This window comes from Oreochromis aureus, linkage group 22, assembly GCF_013358895.1.
Source record: "Oreochromis aureus strain Israel breed Guangdong linkage group 22, ZZ_aureus, whole genome shotgun sequence".
Taxonomy (NCBI): Eukaryota; Metazoa; Chordata; class Actinopteri; order Cichliformes; family Cichlidae; genus Oreochromis; species Oreochromis aureus.
Genome location: NC_052962.1, coordinates 32,437,970 through 32,453,496, shown reverse-complemented (window position 1 = coordinate 32,453,496; position 15,527 = coordinate 32,437,970). Strand labels below are relative to the sequence as shown.

The 15,527-nt window shown below is 37.7% G+C and overlaps 1 protein-coding gene across 1 annotated transcript; it reads right to left on the bottom strand.

Moving 5' to 3' along the window:
- Positions 1–6,789: 6,789 nt before the first annotated feature.
- On the bottom strand, positions 6,790–10,881 carry LOC120435715 (major histocompatibility complex class I-related gene protein-like). Its single transcript, XM_039605702.1, has 6 exons — positions 10,459–10,881; positions 9,257–9,517; positions 8,789–9,067; positions 8,371–8,673; positions 7,879–7,980; positions 6,790–7,457 (listed from the first exon to the last, which is right to left on the bottom strand). Exons 1-6 carry the CDS (start codon positions 10,589–10,591, stop codon positions 7,408–7,410), a joined length of 1,128 nt encoding a protein of 375 aa, XP_039461636.1. The 5' UTR covers positions 10,592–10,881; the 3' UTR covers positions 6,790–7,407.
- Between the last annotated feature and the right edge of the window lie 4,646 nt (positions 10,882–15,527).

Genomic DNA, 15,527 nt, shown 5'->3' with positions numbered 1-15,527 from the left:
TGAATATGTGATATGTGTGTGCCACGTATGTGTATAGGCACTGTTAATGCTAGCATGAACAGATAGTTCTTGCTAGCTTGGAAGTTGTAGTGGGTTGGGCTAACTCTAGTCCCAACTGTTTATATTGGGTTATAGGAGCTGGAGCGGGCAAGTTATTTACTTGGAGGTCTTTCTTTTTACCTTTCATTGTCAGACACAATGCAGGAACATACCGGTTATACGTAAACACTCAAAACATCACTCAATATTACGCACTTCAAAATTGCATAGATTAACTATTTTTCCTCTGCATTCGTAATCCCTTTACATGGAAACTTTCTGCTACCAATTTTCTTCACTATCACTCAGTATCAAGTCAATCTAGTTTCAAAACAAAGCCCTCTGATTGACACTACTCTGGATGTCAGTGTCTTGGCCCCAGTATTACTGCGAGGGCCCCTGGAGTCGATTTGGACCAAAATACGTCCTTTAAAATTCAAGTTAAACAAATGTGTAGAAGTGTTTTCTTTCATCTGCTCTGCGTCTTCTTCTGCTCCCTTTAGAGGTGAACATAGTGGATCATAGTGCCTCCATCTCGCCTTATTCCTGGCATCCTCTTCTGTCACATCAACCCTCTGCATGGGCAAAATTAACAACATCCTGACTCAGTCTGATACTAGAAAGCTAATATAGATATTTCTATGACTACTGTCATTCCTTACTACTGAGACATCCTAAAAGTTGAACTCAATGAAAGGGTTTTGGTTGTACTACAGTAACATTACTACAGTGACTATAGAGAGATCTTATTGTTCCCACAGTGACTTCTACTCAATTCCTCACTATAAAATCCAGACATTATTGAACTTTTTTCCACCCATAACATTCCCTAAAATGTGTATAATATAATATAATATATAAGTTGCTGTTATCTCAAATACTCTTTAAGTTGAAGTGCATTCAGTTATTTTGAAACTGGATCTGAGCAAAATCTGTATCAGATGAGCTGATGATAAATGACATGCCTTTAGCGAATGTCTCTTTGAACACATGAAGCAAAAGTAAAAGTCAAAATCTAAAGATAGAAACAGGTTTTTAATTGCATGGTGAGAGAGGTGGTGAGATGAAGAGAGAAAAGATTAAGAATGCTAAAAGACTTGTTTGGAGCCATAACACAACAACAAACCAAATATATGACTGTTACACATTTAATTGCATTAACGAACTCTAAACCGGCTTTTGCACGTCTGAGTTTTTCAGATCTGTGTGACTGAGACAGTTTGCTTTGCAGGCAGCATGTCAGGAAAAACAGGTAACACTGAAACTGTAACATGTTAGAGTGAGTATTCTATTCATATGAGCACTTACATTGTAAGTGCGTAGATATTCATCACTCAACAAGTCCCTGTAAGTCTTACAGGGACTTGTTGAGTGATGAATAGCTTTTATATGATCTCTTGAAAACATTTTCAATATTTATTTTGACATTATTGGAGGAACAGCATCTTCATTTTGCTGAAAAGCTCCTGGTCTGGTATAGTGCAGGATAAGTGTGCCCACCTTTAGAACCACCAACACAGCATTTTACCAAATATAGTTCATTCATACCAAATAAATCTTTTTTTTAGATGTTACAAAAGAAAATCACATAGTCATAGCTCAATATTTAATAAGTACTAGGGAAAGGAATCTGAAATACTTGCACAGCAGTAATTACAGTTCTTTTTATTACATTCCAAAAGGCCAGAAGATACTTTAGTCATGTAGCCCTACAGCTTCTTACGCTATGGCATGACCGTTTGGGAATTTCTAAGCTGTTGAAAGAGTTAACTTAATGATTGTAAACTTCTCCATCCAGCCATTCTCTTCCGCTTATCCACGGGTCACGGGTCACCTATGTCTCGAACCTACGTTATTAATAACTACATTATAGTTATTAATAATGTTAAGATTGGCTGTGTTACTGAGTATACTTTACCTGGTCTCCTGTAATTTAAAGAGAAACAGTTTGCAAAATATACTTGAATATGAACAGTACAAATAATAATAATAATCTTTACTACATGTTCATGTTGTAACTGTTTAAAGTGGAATGAAATGTAAATACTCTTTAATCTCTCGGATTGTTAAACTTCTATGTGTTTTCAGATATATTCTTATGGGTCAGTAAACTAAAGCTAACACAGTCTGATTCAGCAGTCGTTGATAAGTTATTTTCAAGTGGGATCTTTATAAACCCGTCCCAGATTGTCTTATGTTACTGTGACAGTAACATGAACTCAAGAGAGCCCTGACAAGACTGGTTCAGAGAGTTTAAGGAAGATTAGCGACAGTACTGTATACATTAACAGCAGGTCTGTAAAGATGATATTAACAGCTTCAAGCAGCACTTAAACCAAACTGGAGGTATGTTATCGAGTAGATTATATACACTGCTCCAAAAAATAAAGGGAACACAAAAATAACACATCCCAGATCTGAATGAATGAAATATTCTTATTAAATACTTTGTTGTTTACATAGTTGAATGTGCTGACAACAAAATCGCACAAAAATTATCAATGTAAATCAAATTTAGCAACGCATGGAGGTCTGGATTTGGAGTCACACTCACAACTAAAGTGGAAAAACACACTATGGGCTGATCCAACTTAAAACAAGTCAAAATGAGGATCAGTAGTGGGTGTGGCCTCCACGTGCCTGTACGACCTCCCTACAATGCCTGGGCATGCTCCTGATGAAGTGGTGGATGGTCTCCTGAGGGATCTCCTCCCAGACCTGGACAAAAGCATTTACCAACTCCTGGACAATCTGTGGTGCAACGTGGCGTTGGTGGGTGGAGCGAGACATGATGTCCCAGATGTGCTCAGTTGGATTCAGGTCTGGGGAACCTTTGCACTTCTTTGGTTGAGAAATGCCACCCCACACCATTACTGACCCACTGCCAAACCGGTCATGCTGGAGGATGTTGTAGGCAGCAGAACGTTCTCCACAGCGTCTCCAGACTCTGTCACGTCTGTCACATGTGCTCAGTGTGAACCTGCTTTCTTCTGTGAAGAGCACAGGGCGCCAGTGGAGAACTTCCCAATCTTGGTGTTCTCTGGCAAATGCCAAATGTCCTGCACAGTGTTGGACTGTAAGCACAACCCCCACCTGTGGACATCAGGCCCTCATGCCACCCTCATGGAGTCTGTTTCTGACCGTTTAAGCAGACACATGCAAATTTGTGGCCTGCTGGAGGTCATTTTGCAGGGCTCTGGCAGTGCTCCTCCTGTTCCTCCTTGCACAAAGGGTCCTGCTTCTGGGTTGTTGCCCTCCTACGGCCTCCTCCACGTCTCCTGATGCACTGGCCTGTCTCCTGATAGCGCCTCCATGCTCTGGACACTACACTGACAGACATAGCAAACCTTCTTGCCACAGCTCACATTGATGTGCCATCCTGGATGAGCTGAAATACCTGAGCCACTTGTGTGGGTTGTAGACTCCGTCTCATGCTACCAGTAGAGTGAAATCACCGCCAGCACTCAAAAGTGACCAAAACATCAGGCAGAAAGCATCGGTACTGAGAAGTGGTCTGTGGTCACCACCTGCAGAACCACTCCGTTATTGAGGAAGTCTTGATACTTGCCTATAATTTCCACCTTTTTTCTATTCCATTTGCACAACAGCATGTGAGATTGATTGTCAATCAGTGTTGCTTCCTAAGTGGGCAGTCTGATTTCACAGAAGTGTGACTGACTTGGAGTTACATTGTGTTGTTTAAGTGTCCCCTTTATTTTTTGAGCAGTGTATATATTTCCACTAAATTAGATTTTTTATTCATTTATTTATTGATTTATTTTTTGTGGTATTGAGAAACCTCTATGACAACAGCTCAGCAGATCAGATGGATCCTGAATCTCACTCAAATTCACTTTACATTAAATATGAACTTTGGCCTCATTTCATGTCTTCTATCTGAATGCAATTTCTGATATTATTTGTGTGTATTTGCATGAAAGTTAACCTATTTGAGACACAGGTTTTAATAAAGAAAATTATTGGTGGAATAATGTTTAGATAGTGCCTAGTAGTTGTCGTAATCAATGGGGCTTTACATAAATTTTGTCAAATTTGGGCATAATAGACATTTTTGGTTATTACATCCTCATATTTAATATGTTTGCTGAGCTAAAGTATAGAAGATAAAATATCCCAATATTTTATTTATAAAGCAGTTTTTCTCAACTCTTGCAATTTTTTTCACAAAATGAAAAAGAATTAGAACTAAAACACATTACAAAAGATGTAAGACTACATATATGAAACACTCATGAGGTAGCTACTCTGATATGAACTGTTCGACAATTTAGCAGCTCTAATGGCAAAGGATCACATACACTTATTATTCATTTTATTACTAAGTTAGGTTACTGTGTTGTGTTGTGTTGTGTTGTGTTGTACATAGTGCCAATGTGGGACAGTTTTCCAATTTCATTGTACTATCGTACTATGTATGAGTGTGCAATGACAATAAAGAGTTATCATATCTTATCTGTCTCCTGTTTACAACCCCAAAAACATGAAATACCCACGAAAGCTGCATTCACAGAATACTTTAATACAAGAGATTTGGATTAACATGTTTAAATCTCTTAGTGCTATGTACTCTCTGTCACAGTCTATGGAAGTTGAATAATGGACCCAAATGTAGACACGTGGAAATGAAACTTAACTTAACTGAGGATAAGCTGTTTATTCAAAAACTGGTGAGCAACACAAAGCAAAAGGCAAGAGGAAACTAAGGCTAAACTAACTGGACTACACTGGGAGAACTAAACTAACTGGACTACACTGGGAGAACTAAACTAACTGGACTACACTGGGAGAACTAAACTAACTGGGCTACACTGGAAGAACTAAACTAACTGGGCTACAATGGGAGAACTAAACTAACTGGACTACACTGGAAGAACTAAACTAACTGGACTAAACACTGGAATATCATGACATGACAACATGAACCCTGGATATGAACCAGTTAAACACGATTACTTGAACATGACACATGAAGAACAGACAACCTGACAATGAACAAAGGAAAACTCACACACTTAAAACACAGAGGGGTGATGAGGGAAGTGGAAACACATGGGAACAAAGCTGGGACGAACAGACATAACGAACCAGGGGAAACAAAACTAAACACAATGAACACAAAACGAGAGACTGTCAAAATAAAACACTAAGACGCAAACTAAAACACATAGCAAGACAAAGGCAGGAACGCACATTAGAAGAGGATTGACTGGGAGACAGAGGAAGGAAACACAAAGAGGGAAGGGAGACGAGTCATGGAGGGAAAGAGAGAGAGCTGGAGAGAGAAGGAGAGACACAAAACGGGCTGTGGAGAACATACATAAATACACATGAGAGACAGGGGTAACATGGAAACACAAGGAAGGCAACATTAAATAGAAAAGGGAAACAAGACACAAGGACATACACACCCACGGACCCAGGGAAAGCGAGGGACACAGGACAACGACACAAAGGAAACCTCAAAAACAAGAAATTAAACTGAGATCACAGGAAAACTGCAGCAATAACAAGAATAAATTCAGGACTGACTAGTGAAACTTAAATCATAATAGCACAGAAATACTCAAACAAAATAAACTCAAAAGCTGAGTCCAAGTCCCAGAACCTTGAGAATATCAGGAATCTGTATGCTCCCAGCTAAAGCCAGAAGGCAATTTACAACATTCAGAGTGAGAAAACAATGAATCCATTTAAATCAGTGATAGATAGAAATGTTCAAATTCTGAAGATTAAAAAAACCAAGAAAAAACATCAGAGAACATTTTTTATTAGAGCATCAAAGCTCAGCTCAAGTCACATTGTACAAATACGCAAATATTGTGTAATATTTTTAAATGGTTTGGTGGAACTACAAATTACAGTGTGAAAATATTATAGCTGAAAAAAATAGAAAAAACAAAAACTGAAGCAACATTCTTTACTTAAACCAAAATAAAAAAGTATATGAACTATTTTTAATCAAAATAAAATTTAGAATTAAAATGAAAGAAACACAAATAAATATATAAAATTAATAGGAACAAAATCTAATTGTAATGTTTCAACCAACTGTTGCCAAGTCCTTGTTCATAGGGAGTCATGTGATTCAGTGCATCTCCAATCTGGAGCATTTTCACTGGCAGATTTGTTTACTTATTTCAATATCTTGTATTAAGTGAAAAAATCTGCCAATTGAGCAAGTGAAAATTCTCCAGATCCAAGATGCACTGTCTAAAAACAAGTTCCTTTATCTCACTGAAATGTTACCCTGCAGCTGATTGTGTCTTATTTCAAGTGATGTACGGTGGCCCTGAGAGGCCAAACGGACTGCAACTTAAGAAAACACCAGCAATAAGAAAAATGCTGCAAAAGCACACAAAACACAAAATAGGAAAAATGACAACGGAAAAGAGAAAAAACTAAACAGAAATAGGAAGAATGAAAACTGAAATAGGAAAAAAACAGATTTCCAAAAGCACAAGGGAAGTGTTTCTGGGAGACAATAACCCCGACGGACCAGTTGCAGGAACCCAAAACATGGTAGGTGTGTTTTATCATGATTCATATAATACTGATGACGGTTTTTCTGGCTAATAGTTAGGCTAACACACTTACCTCTCATCTTTTCTTTCCTCACAAAACCGATAGATCCTCCGCTTCTTTTATGTGTCTTCTGTCTATTTTGGTTCCTGCAACTGGTCCGTCGGGTTATTGTCTCCCCAGAAACACTTCCCTTGTGCTTTTGGAAATCTGTTTTTTCGTATTTCTGTTTTGTTTTTTCCTATTTCTGTTGTAACTGTATGTTTTTGATCTTAGGACATAGCCCAGGGGTGGTCAAAGATCAAGATCATGTGACTTCACAAATCAAATCCAGCAAAATAAGGGCTAGTCATTTTCATAGAACTATATAATGAAATAATAAAATGACAAAATTTTATTTCCAAATGAGAGTCTGTTGCTGTCATCCTTCAGATATTTTGGTGCCATTTGGAAAATACCACATGATTTGTACATTTCCAATTTCTCAATAAAATCACACACTTCAGTTCTAACAAACGGTCATCATCAGATACATATCCATCAATAAAGTTAGTTTTGCTTTGTAGAAGACTTGTGATACCGCTGCATCGATACCATGACTACATACTGAAGCAAAATAAAATCACAAATGCATGAAATGTACACACAGGAGCTGCATACAGATGTCTGACCATGCACTAATTTACAACAAGTGCAGCAGAATGTGATCATTACCTGTGCCTAATTTATTCACTGGTGTTTTTAACATATGTATTTGAAACACTGAGGTGACAGCAGCAGCTGGAGGAAAGTCATACAGAGAGCGGAGTGAAGAACTTCTTAGGACAGTCAGCGTTGTGGATCTACTCTCTCAGACTGCTCAGAGCCATCGTCAGGAGCTGGAAGATCAAAAGCATACAGTTTACACATATTTTAGCCTTTTCAAGGGTGTAATTTGTAGTGATTATTGAATACATGGCCCTTGCTTCCCAGCTATGAAAGTGAGATCAGTGCTGTTCAAGTGATCAGATCATGTGCAACAAAAAAGAACAAGTCTGTACTTTGTTTTCAATTAAATGATGCATATTATATCTCTAATAAATGTTCTACATTACTTACAGGATGCAGAACATTTGGTTGAAACAAACTAAAATAAACCATATCTGTTGTAATTTTTTTTTAATTCGTTGTTTCTTGATTGTGCAAATATTTTGTGTCAATTTCCTTTTTAATTTGATTATTTTCTTCTCACCTCATCATTCTACTGCCCTATAATCATTTTACTTGACATGAATTTGAACTAAACTTTAGATTTCTCACATTTTTTATTTATGTAGGTCAAGAATGTCACAGCTGTGATGATGGTGAAAGCTAGAACAATCACTGCAGCACCGATGAAGGTTCCCATGTCAGTGGGCTTTTCTGTTGAACAAAATATGACAACACTTATAATACTGAACAAAAAATGTGTGCAGTCACTGAAGAATAAGTGGAGAGAAAATCAAGGACCTGATAGTTGATGAGTCTGACATCTCTGAATGTCACACAAAGCCATCAAAACAGCATTACTTAAGCATTAGTTACGCGTCTTGTACACTCTAAAGTAGTGACCATAATGCAAATGGTACTTCATTACTTTAACCCAGTATGAGATCCCATTTTTACGCCAGACTTATGCAACACTTGTAAAGACTTGTCTTTATTGATCGATAAGAATGGCATTTAGGAATTAAATTTGACAACTAAGCTGTTTAGTTAACAACTTCATAATATCAAACTGCAGTTTTCAAACCCTGCAGGATCCAGTCTTACCCCAGTTGGTCCTGATCGCTGTTTTGTCCAGTTTTGTGATGATGTCCTCGTTTACACCAGAGAACTGAAACACACAATCGTACCTCTGCCAGTCTTCAGGTGTGACTGATGAAAGTTTCAAATCAACACTCAACTGGAAGGTCCCATCATTGTTGGGGAGGATCTCTCCGGGATCCACACCTTCATGAAGCTCCTCTCCATCTTTTCTCCAGAACATCAAACCTCTGTCAGGATAGAAACCTGTAGCGTGGCAGCTGATGGCAGAGGAGGGAGTCTTCTGGAGGAGAGACACTGAGGGAAGAACTGGAGAGAGACTGGCAGTTGTCACATTCTTTTTTGAATTTTATTTTACTTTTCAAGCAAGAAATCCATATTAATTTTCTGTTCTATTATGTTTAATCAGATTCTGTAATCCTACCTGCTGTCTGCAGAAAGCTCCTGCCATACTGCAAATACTCCTTTAAAAACTCAGGGCACCGATGACCTAAAAAGTTTTTGTTTAATTTTAATCGATCTTTTTGAGCATCCCATCTCAGTTTGGTGAGGACAGCCTGTGGTTTTGGAGTGATCCATGTCAGTGTCTGCAGGTCCAATGCTAGAAAATCTTCTCCATCATAACTGTACAGATTGAACCCATTAATCTCACCAGTCTCATCATTCCACTCACAGCCATTCATCCTCTGCATGATATGAACACCTGAAAAGAGAGAAAGTAACAGTAACTGTGGTAAAGCAGTAAGATGTCAGCACAGCATAGTGAAACTGCGCCTTTGGGACAAATCAACAATACAAATGCAAAAAATAAAGGCTTTTTAAAATAAAAATTACATTTTTTAAAACAAATCATGATCATATTTCAGCAGTAACAAGTGAAACAAATCAGTACCTTCAGTTTGGTTCAAAAGTTGCCTCAAAGTCTCAATGGTAGCCTTAAAGAAGTGATGACTGTCCAGAGATTGCAAACTATACCACTCCAGGTGCTGCGGATGATCCTCAAAGAATTTAATCCAGTCTTTCTTTAGCTCTGCTCCTCTTTCACTGTTGAAGTCACCTATCTGAACTTCATCAACAAGTGCACCAGCCACAAACTCTGGGATACTCTGGACTCCAGAGGTTACAGTGGAGAAAAACTTCAGGGAGTGTTTTACTGAAAAATTGGCAGGACAAAATCAGATGACATTTCTATTATACACTTTCTGTACCATTTAAGAAGGTTAAAAACTAAAACTTGTCTCAGATTCACAATTTTAATTAATTAAATTAACACCTTTAAATCTCAATCTTGAGAGAGAGAATGGCCATTCAACAGGGCACTGATAGCAATCTCTGAAGATGAACAGCACAGTCATCTTTAAATACAGTAAAGCAGATGTAACCAGATGTACCCTTGACCCTCTCCAAAAGAGGAGAGATTTTATATCCTGATCTCCAATTACAGTGATTGCCCGTTGCCCCCCCCATCCTTAAGGACACAGAACAAAAGGCTTCACACCTGTTGAATTTCCCCCCACATGGTGTCACCAACTTTCTCAGAGTTGTAACTGTGTGTGTGCAATAAAGTTAAAGCTGAATGCTCTTTCATATGTGCACCTTTTAAATGACCCAAAAGTGATATTACTAAAACATATAATGAATACATAAAAGAAAAGAAACATTTTCATCACATTGTGTAAGTTAAAAAGATAAAATAGAAAATAAAATATCAAGTAACCTGCTTTTAGAATAAGTTAACTATTTTTATTGTAAATAAGCTAACTGTGTGTATAATGTTCTGTACTGATTTAATAACACTCTGTAGTGCTTTCCTTTCAGCTACAGTCCAGTTTGTGAAAAACAAGGATGTCACACGAGAGGATACTTTGAACAACAGATCTGTAAAAGCATAGCCACAGCTGCTGATCTAAAATTCCTCTTCTATATGCTTAAATATCTCCCTGTGTCTTTTTGACTAGTTAGGTGTTGTTAGTAGTCCATGTCAGGCGTAAAATGGCGACAGCTCATAGCAAAACTAAAAGACCAAGTCTCTTACAATGCAATTTGCTGTAAGTCAAGACAAATATTTTTAAAGAAAAACTTGAAATATCTTACCTGGAGATGCAGCATGACAACAGAGGAGTAATATAAGCACACACTTCATCTTTTTTTTTCCATTTTCACATTCATTAACACAAGAAAAACAACAGACAAAAAACAACTGCAAGTGGTTACGTGACTTGTTCATGTTCTATTTTCTTTTAGGCTGGGGCAAAGTTGTCTGAGTCAGAAAAAATTAAACATTAAACAGACTGTGTTCCTCCTACAGTCTCTCTGTTTTTCCCATGGCATGCACACTGGATTCCACCTGAAAGCATAACAAACAAGACAGGACCCAAACTCTGGTTTTAGATACTTTAGAGAGATTTATTTTTTATGAATACTACTTCTGCTGCTTCAGTTAAGTTGCAAAAGTCAGCTTGGTTAATAAGAAAAAGAAAAAAATTGCAAAAATGTAAAACATTATTATTTAGGAAAACTGCATCCCCTATCTACTGCAGGTTTTAGGCAACTGAGTTACAAGTACTTATGCAAAGAAATAATTTAATATGTTTTATTTATTATAATTATAGCATCAAACTCTAAACCTGCACTGAAATTACACTATTTAAATGGAGCTACTTTAGATGAAGTAGGAGGACGCATATTTGCGTTTTTGGGGATTTTTGTGGAAGTGGTTGCTATTAGTCTAAAATGAAAGCAGGCAGTGTACACACTTGTAAAACCTTTTAATGCCAATGTGAATTTAAAGGATGCAAAATTCACAGCCATCAATCCTCTGTACAATGTGGACACCTGAACAGAGAAAGAGAAAACTGTGCTATTTTCAACATTTATGTTATGCTCATGATTCCAGTCAGACAATCTGTCAACATTTTCTTAGACCTGATTGATTAAGATTACAATAAAAAAGCTTCAGAAAGACAAGAGTCAGAAACAGATTCTTTCCACGGCTATAAGCTATAAAAAACAGGAAAACTGTTTTGATTTTACTTTTTAAAGGAAAATCTAAATCTACCAATGATTTAACTGAAGAAATTTAGTACTGTAAATGTATTGTAAGTGTATATGGATGTTCACATTAGCAGTGTCTCAGGATTTCAAACTTCAATCCAGAAACATAAAATGTAACTAATTCTGCTTTAGTTTTGCTTAGATATAGCCCATGATTTATAAATAATATAATTATAAAGAAATACTGCACCTCCAGTTTGGTTGAACTGCTGCTTCAATGTAAAAACTAATCCTTAAAAAAATTCTGGCAGATTCTTAAAACACAGATTAGTGTACATCTCTGAGTGTTGAGTTTCATGGTGTAATATTTGTTTCACCCAGTCCTGTCTTGGCTGTATTATTTTGTTGCTGGTGTCACAGTAACTAGCCTCAACGCCATCAATCTTTCCAACAGCCAGAAAGTCTGGGATGTTTGAAGCTCCAGAGGATCCAGTAAGAAAATGTATCAGTGATGGTTTCACTGTGGGAAAGCGATGTTTCTAATGTTAATAAAGGAGAGTAAAATATACAACAATTAGAAATATGATTTATTCAGTATGATTCAGGTAACATATTCTCATAAAGCTGGAATAAAATGACATCTTGCAAGAATCCACAGCAGGATTGTGTGAATGTGATCAATTAAGAAAACTGACAAAAGTAAACTTCTAATGTTATTTACACAAACTGCTGATAGAAATTAAATGAACACATCACATGTCAATGAAAAATAAATCATCCTGTATATCAATACTGTTACGTCCCCCCCACCATGGTGGAGGCAAAGGTAGGAAGGAGACAGCAACACCGGACAACCACAATCAATGAAGGAGGGGGACAACAGGACAGTTAAGAATCAGGCAGGATTTATTGGTTGCTTGCCGTGATAGTCAAACTTAACAAAAGAAAAAAGGTGGGGGAGGAGGACTGGGCGGTTGAGCCAAATCAAAGAAATTGATAAAACAAAAAAAGGTCGATAGCTTCCAGGGCCTAACTAAAACAAAAATGCAAAACAAAAGGCCTACCTGGCTACTCGACAAAAGGTCAGTGAAAACATACAAAAGTGGCATCAACCGCAGAACTAGTGATGGGTCCAGCAACACTGACGCACCGACGCATGTATCAAGCTCACAGAGCGAAGCCTGTATCGGTGCGTGCGTCGCTTTAAGAAAAAGTCACGTGATCGATATAGCCGCTGTATCGCTCATTGCCAACTCGCCAAACTGTGTTTAAAAGGTACCGCATCCGCATCTGCCAACGGAAAAACACAAAATTACTCTCACAAAGGTAAATATATATATATATATATATATATATATATATATATATATATATATATATATATATATATATATATATATATATATATATACAGGGCTGGACTGGGACAAAAAATCAGCCCGGGCATTTTGACTAGAGACCGCCCACCAGGATAGAGATTGAAAATGTGACGTCATTCAGGGTAAAACCGCAAAGGATTCTGGGAACTTGAGGCAAGCGGTACTAGCGCACGCAGGCTTTCAATTGAACTCAGTTACACAGCGATAAAAGAAACACAAAAATGGCAAGAAGCTGTTGTATTATTAACTGCAATAGCCGGTCGCATGACAGCCACGGGAAGCCGACGGGTAAAGAGATCGTTTTTTTATCGGGTTACGCCCTTGAAGAGAAATCTTTTAAGCCATGTTTCCAAGTAAGAGCCGACGGATGGCCTGGATATACCAAATATAACGTCTCAGAACACCAGCTCACATGTTAGTCTGCCCCAAGCATTCCCACAAAGGTCAGTGTTTTGTAGTAGTTAATACGTCATTTTTCTTAACATAATTGGTGATATAGGTTACAAGCAAGTCTGGCGCTGAACAGAAATTGTCGGGCTATGCTCCTTTATTTATTGTGCATAAATAGTGAATTGTCCTGACACAATATTGCGTTTCGCTTCTGTTATTACCACGGTACATTGACAAAAACATATACTTTTATTCACAGGATAAAACATATAATTGTAAATCTGAGCGTGGTGAAAGTTGGGCAGCACGCAAACATCTTTTGTCCACTCTGTGTGCTTGTAATGGTCTGACCCTTTCACTCCTTTGATTTTTTCCTCGTATCTTTTCTTTGCCTTTTCGTCGAGTCTGTCTTTATACGGTCCGGCATTGTTCTCCTTAGTTTTGTACATTCCTTTTTGGGGGCAAAGAAAAACCAGGAAGGTACTGGAACGACAGAATGAACGTTTTTGCGGTGCTGCAAATGCTTGCATTTGATGCGGTACTTTGATTGTTTTGCCTCGAGTTCCCGGCATGCAATGCGCGAAAATCACGTGATCTGTCAATCGCTATAGGAAAAACCTTAAATTAAGACCAAGAACACTAGAGGTGAGACATGATCATTAATTAAAATTAAAATTAATAAATGACAGATTTAGTGATATTTTCATAAACACCTCCTTTCCTTTTTGTTCTCCATTTTCTTTAGTTCGTCTATAAGATTGCTAAACAAGGGGAGGGTGCATCCGGCCTCCTCGGCTGTAATTGGTCCAGCCCAGAGTCGATCATGACCAATTGGCCAATCCAACACCTTTCATTATATATACCCTTCCTAAAAAAAAAAAAAATCCATCGGCCCATAAAAACAAAAAATCGCCAGCGGCCCACCGGGCAAATGCCCGGTATGCCCGATGGCCAGTCCAGCTATGTATATATATATATATATATATATATATATATATATATATCTCCATAACAAAATGGAGCCCGAAAGAAAAAGAAATGTTTCTGCTGTGTGGGATCATTTTGATCTTTAAACTGCAAATAAGGTAACTGTTTGTCTGTCTTTCTTTCAGTGTAATCTATAAGAATAGGAAAAACAGCAATGTGACTTGCAGTGTAAATTATTTATTTCATTTAATGCAGGTTAAATGTCGCATCTGTTCTGCAGACCTTACACAAACAAAAGCACCTCCTGAATGTTTAGGCATTCAGGAGCCAAACATGAAAATGAGGAGACAAACACACTGAGAATGAACACAGGTAGGCCTATATTGACACTGAACAGCTTTATCATCATTTTTTTTATTAATATGTGTTTTATTATTTTGAAATCAAGCATCTAGGAAAACTGTTCTGGACCAGGCAGTCCTGAATTTCGTTATAAAGGACTGCCAACCCCTTAGTATTGTGAAGAGTGTCGGAGAGAAACATTCCAAGATCAGAGGATCCTTTAACGTACTGGGGGAATAGGAAGACATCTTATCTGAACCTTTTCCACCTGACTTTACAGTTTTTGTGTACCCCAGCTTCATCTGTGCCCTGTGAGCGTGTTTTTTCCAAAGCTGGGAAATGGTGTAAAAAAAAAAAAAACGCAATAGACTGAATGCAAAAACATTGGATAAACGTATTTTTCTGAATAGAAATTTATAATAAACTATTACATTTAAATGGGTAATATTAGATTCACAATATTTTCATTTTAATTTTTGCTTAAGGTCATTCACAATATATTTAAAGATGTCTACAATATTTGCAATGTAAAAGATATAAAATGATTCCATGGAAAGTACAATACCTTACAGTGTATACACGTATGACTAGGTTATTGAATCCATGTCTGTTGGGAGTCTCAAGTAAGTTGCCTGCAATGATATTTAAGGTCCAGCAGGTGGAGCAAAACAGCAACACTGTGTCAACACAGTATCGATACAGTTTGGGGAATGTGCTGAAACGCTTCACGAGGCCTCATCTACCCATCACTACGCATAACCTAGTGTGTCTAACAGTTTAAAACTGCAGCCAGTGTATAGGGTACCCCAGCTTACCTGTCCAGTCTCCCACCACACACAATACAAAGAAGCCTTTTCACAAATGTTTGATGTTTGTCATAAAGCAGAAGCCAGCAGCCACCAGCTGGCCAGGGAGCTGCTCATTTGTAGTGATCCCCGGAGAGTGATTGGCCCACTGTGCCTAGACCAGCCAATAGACACATGCCAATCAACTTTGAACTGGCCAATAGGTGGAGGCTTGACACCTGAAAGATAAAAAGAACACAAAAGCAAAGCCACATCTCTTGGCACGTAACAATACTGATATGGACTGGGTAATGTTTTAGAAATAAAAAGATGAAACATTATTTGA

Excerpts from the sequence above, each read along its gene's own strand:
- LOC120435715 (XM_039605702.1), bottom strand. The coding sequence starts at position 10,591 with ATGAACAAGTCACGTAACCACTTGCAGTTGTTTTTTGTCTGTTGTTTT. Across the intron at positions 7,981-8,370 it reads AGCGATCAGGACCAACTGGG|AAAAGCCCACTGACATGGGA; the intron begins GTAAGACTGGAT and ends TTTGTTCAACAG. Across the intron at positions 7,458-7,878 it reads GACCTACATAAATAAAAAAT|CTCCTGACGATGGCTCTGAG; the intron begins GTGAGAAATCTA and ends TTGATCTTCCAG.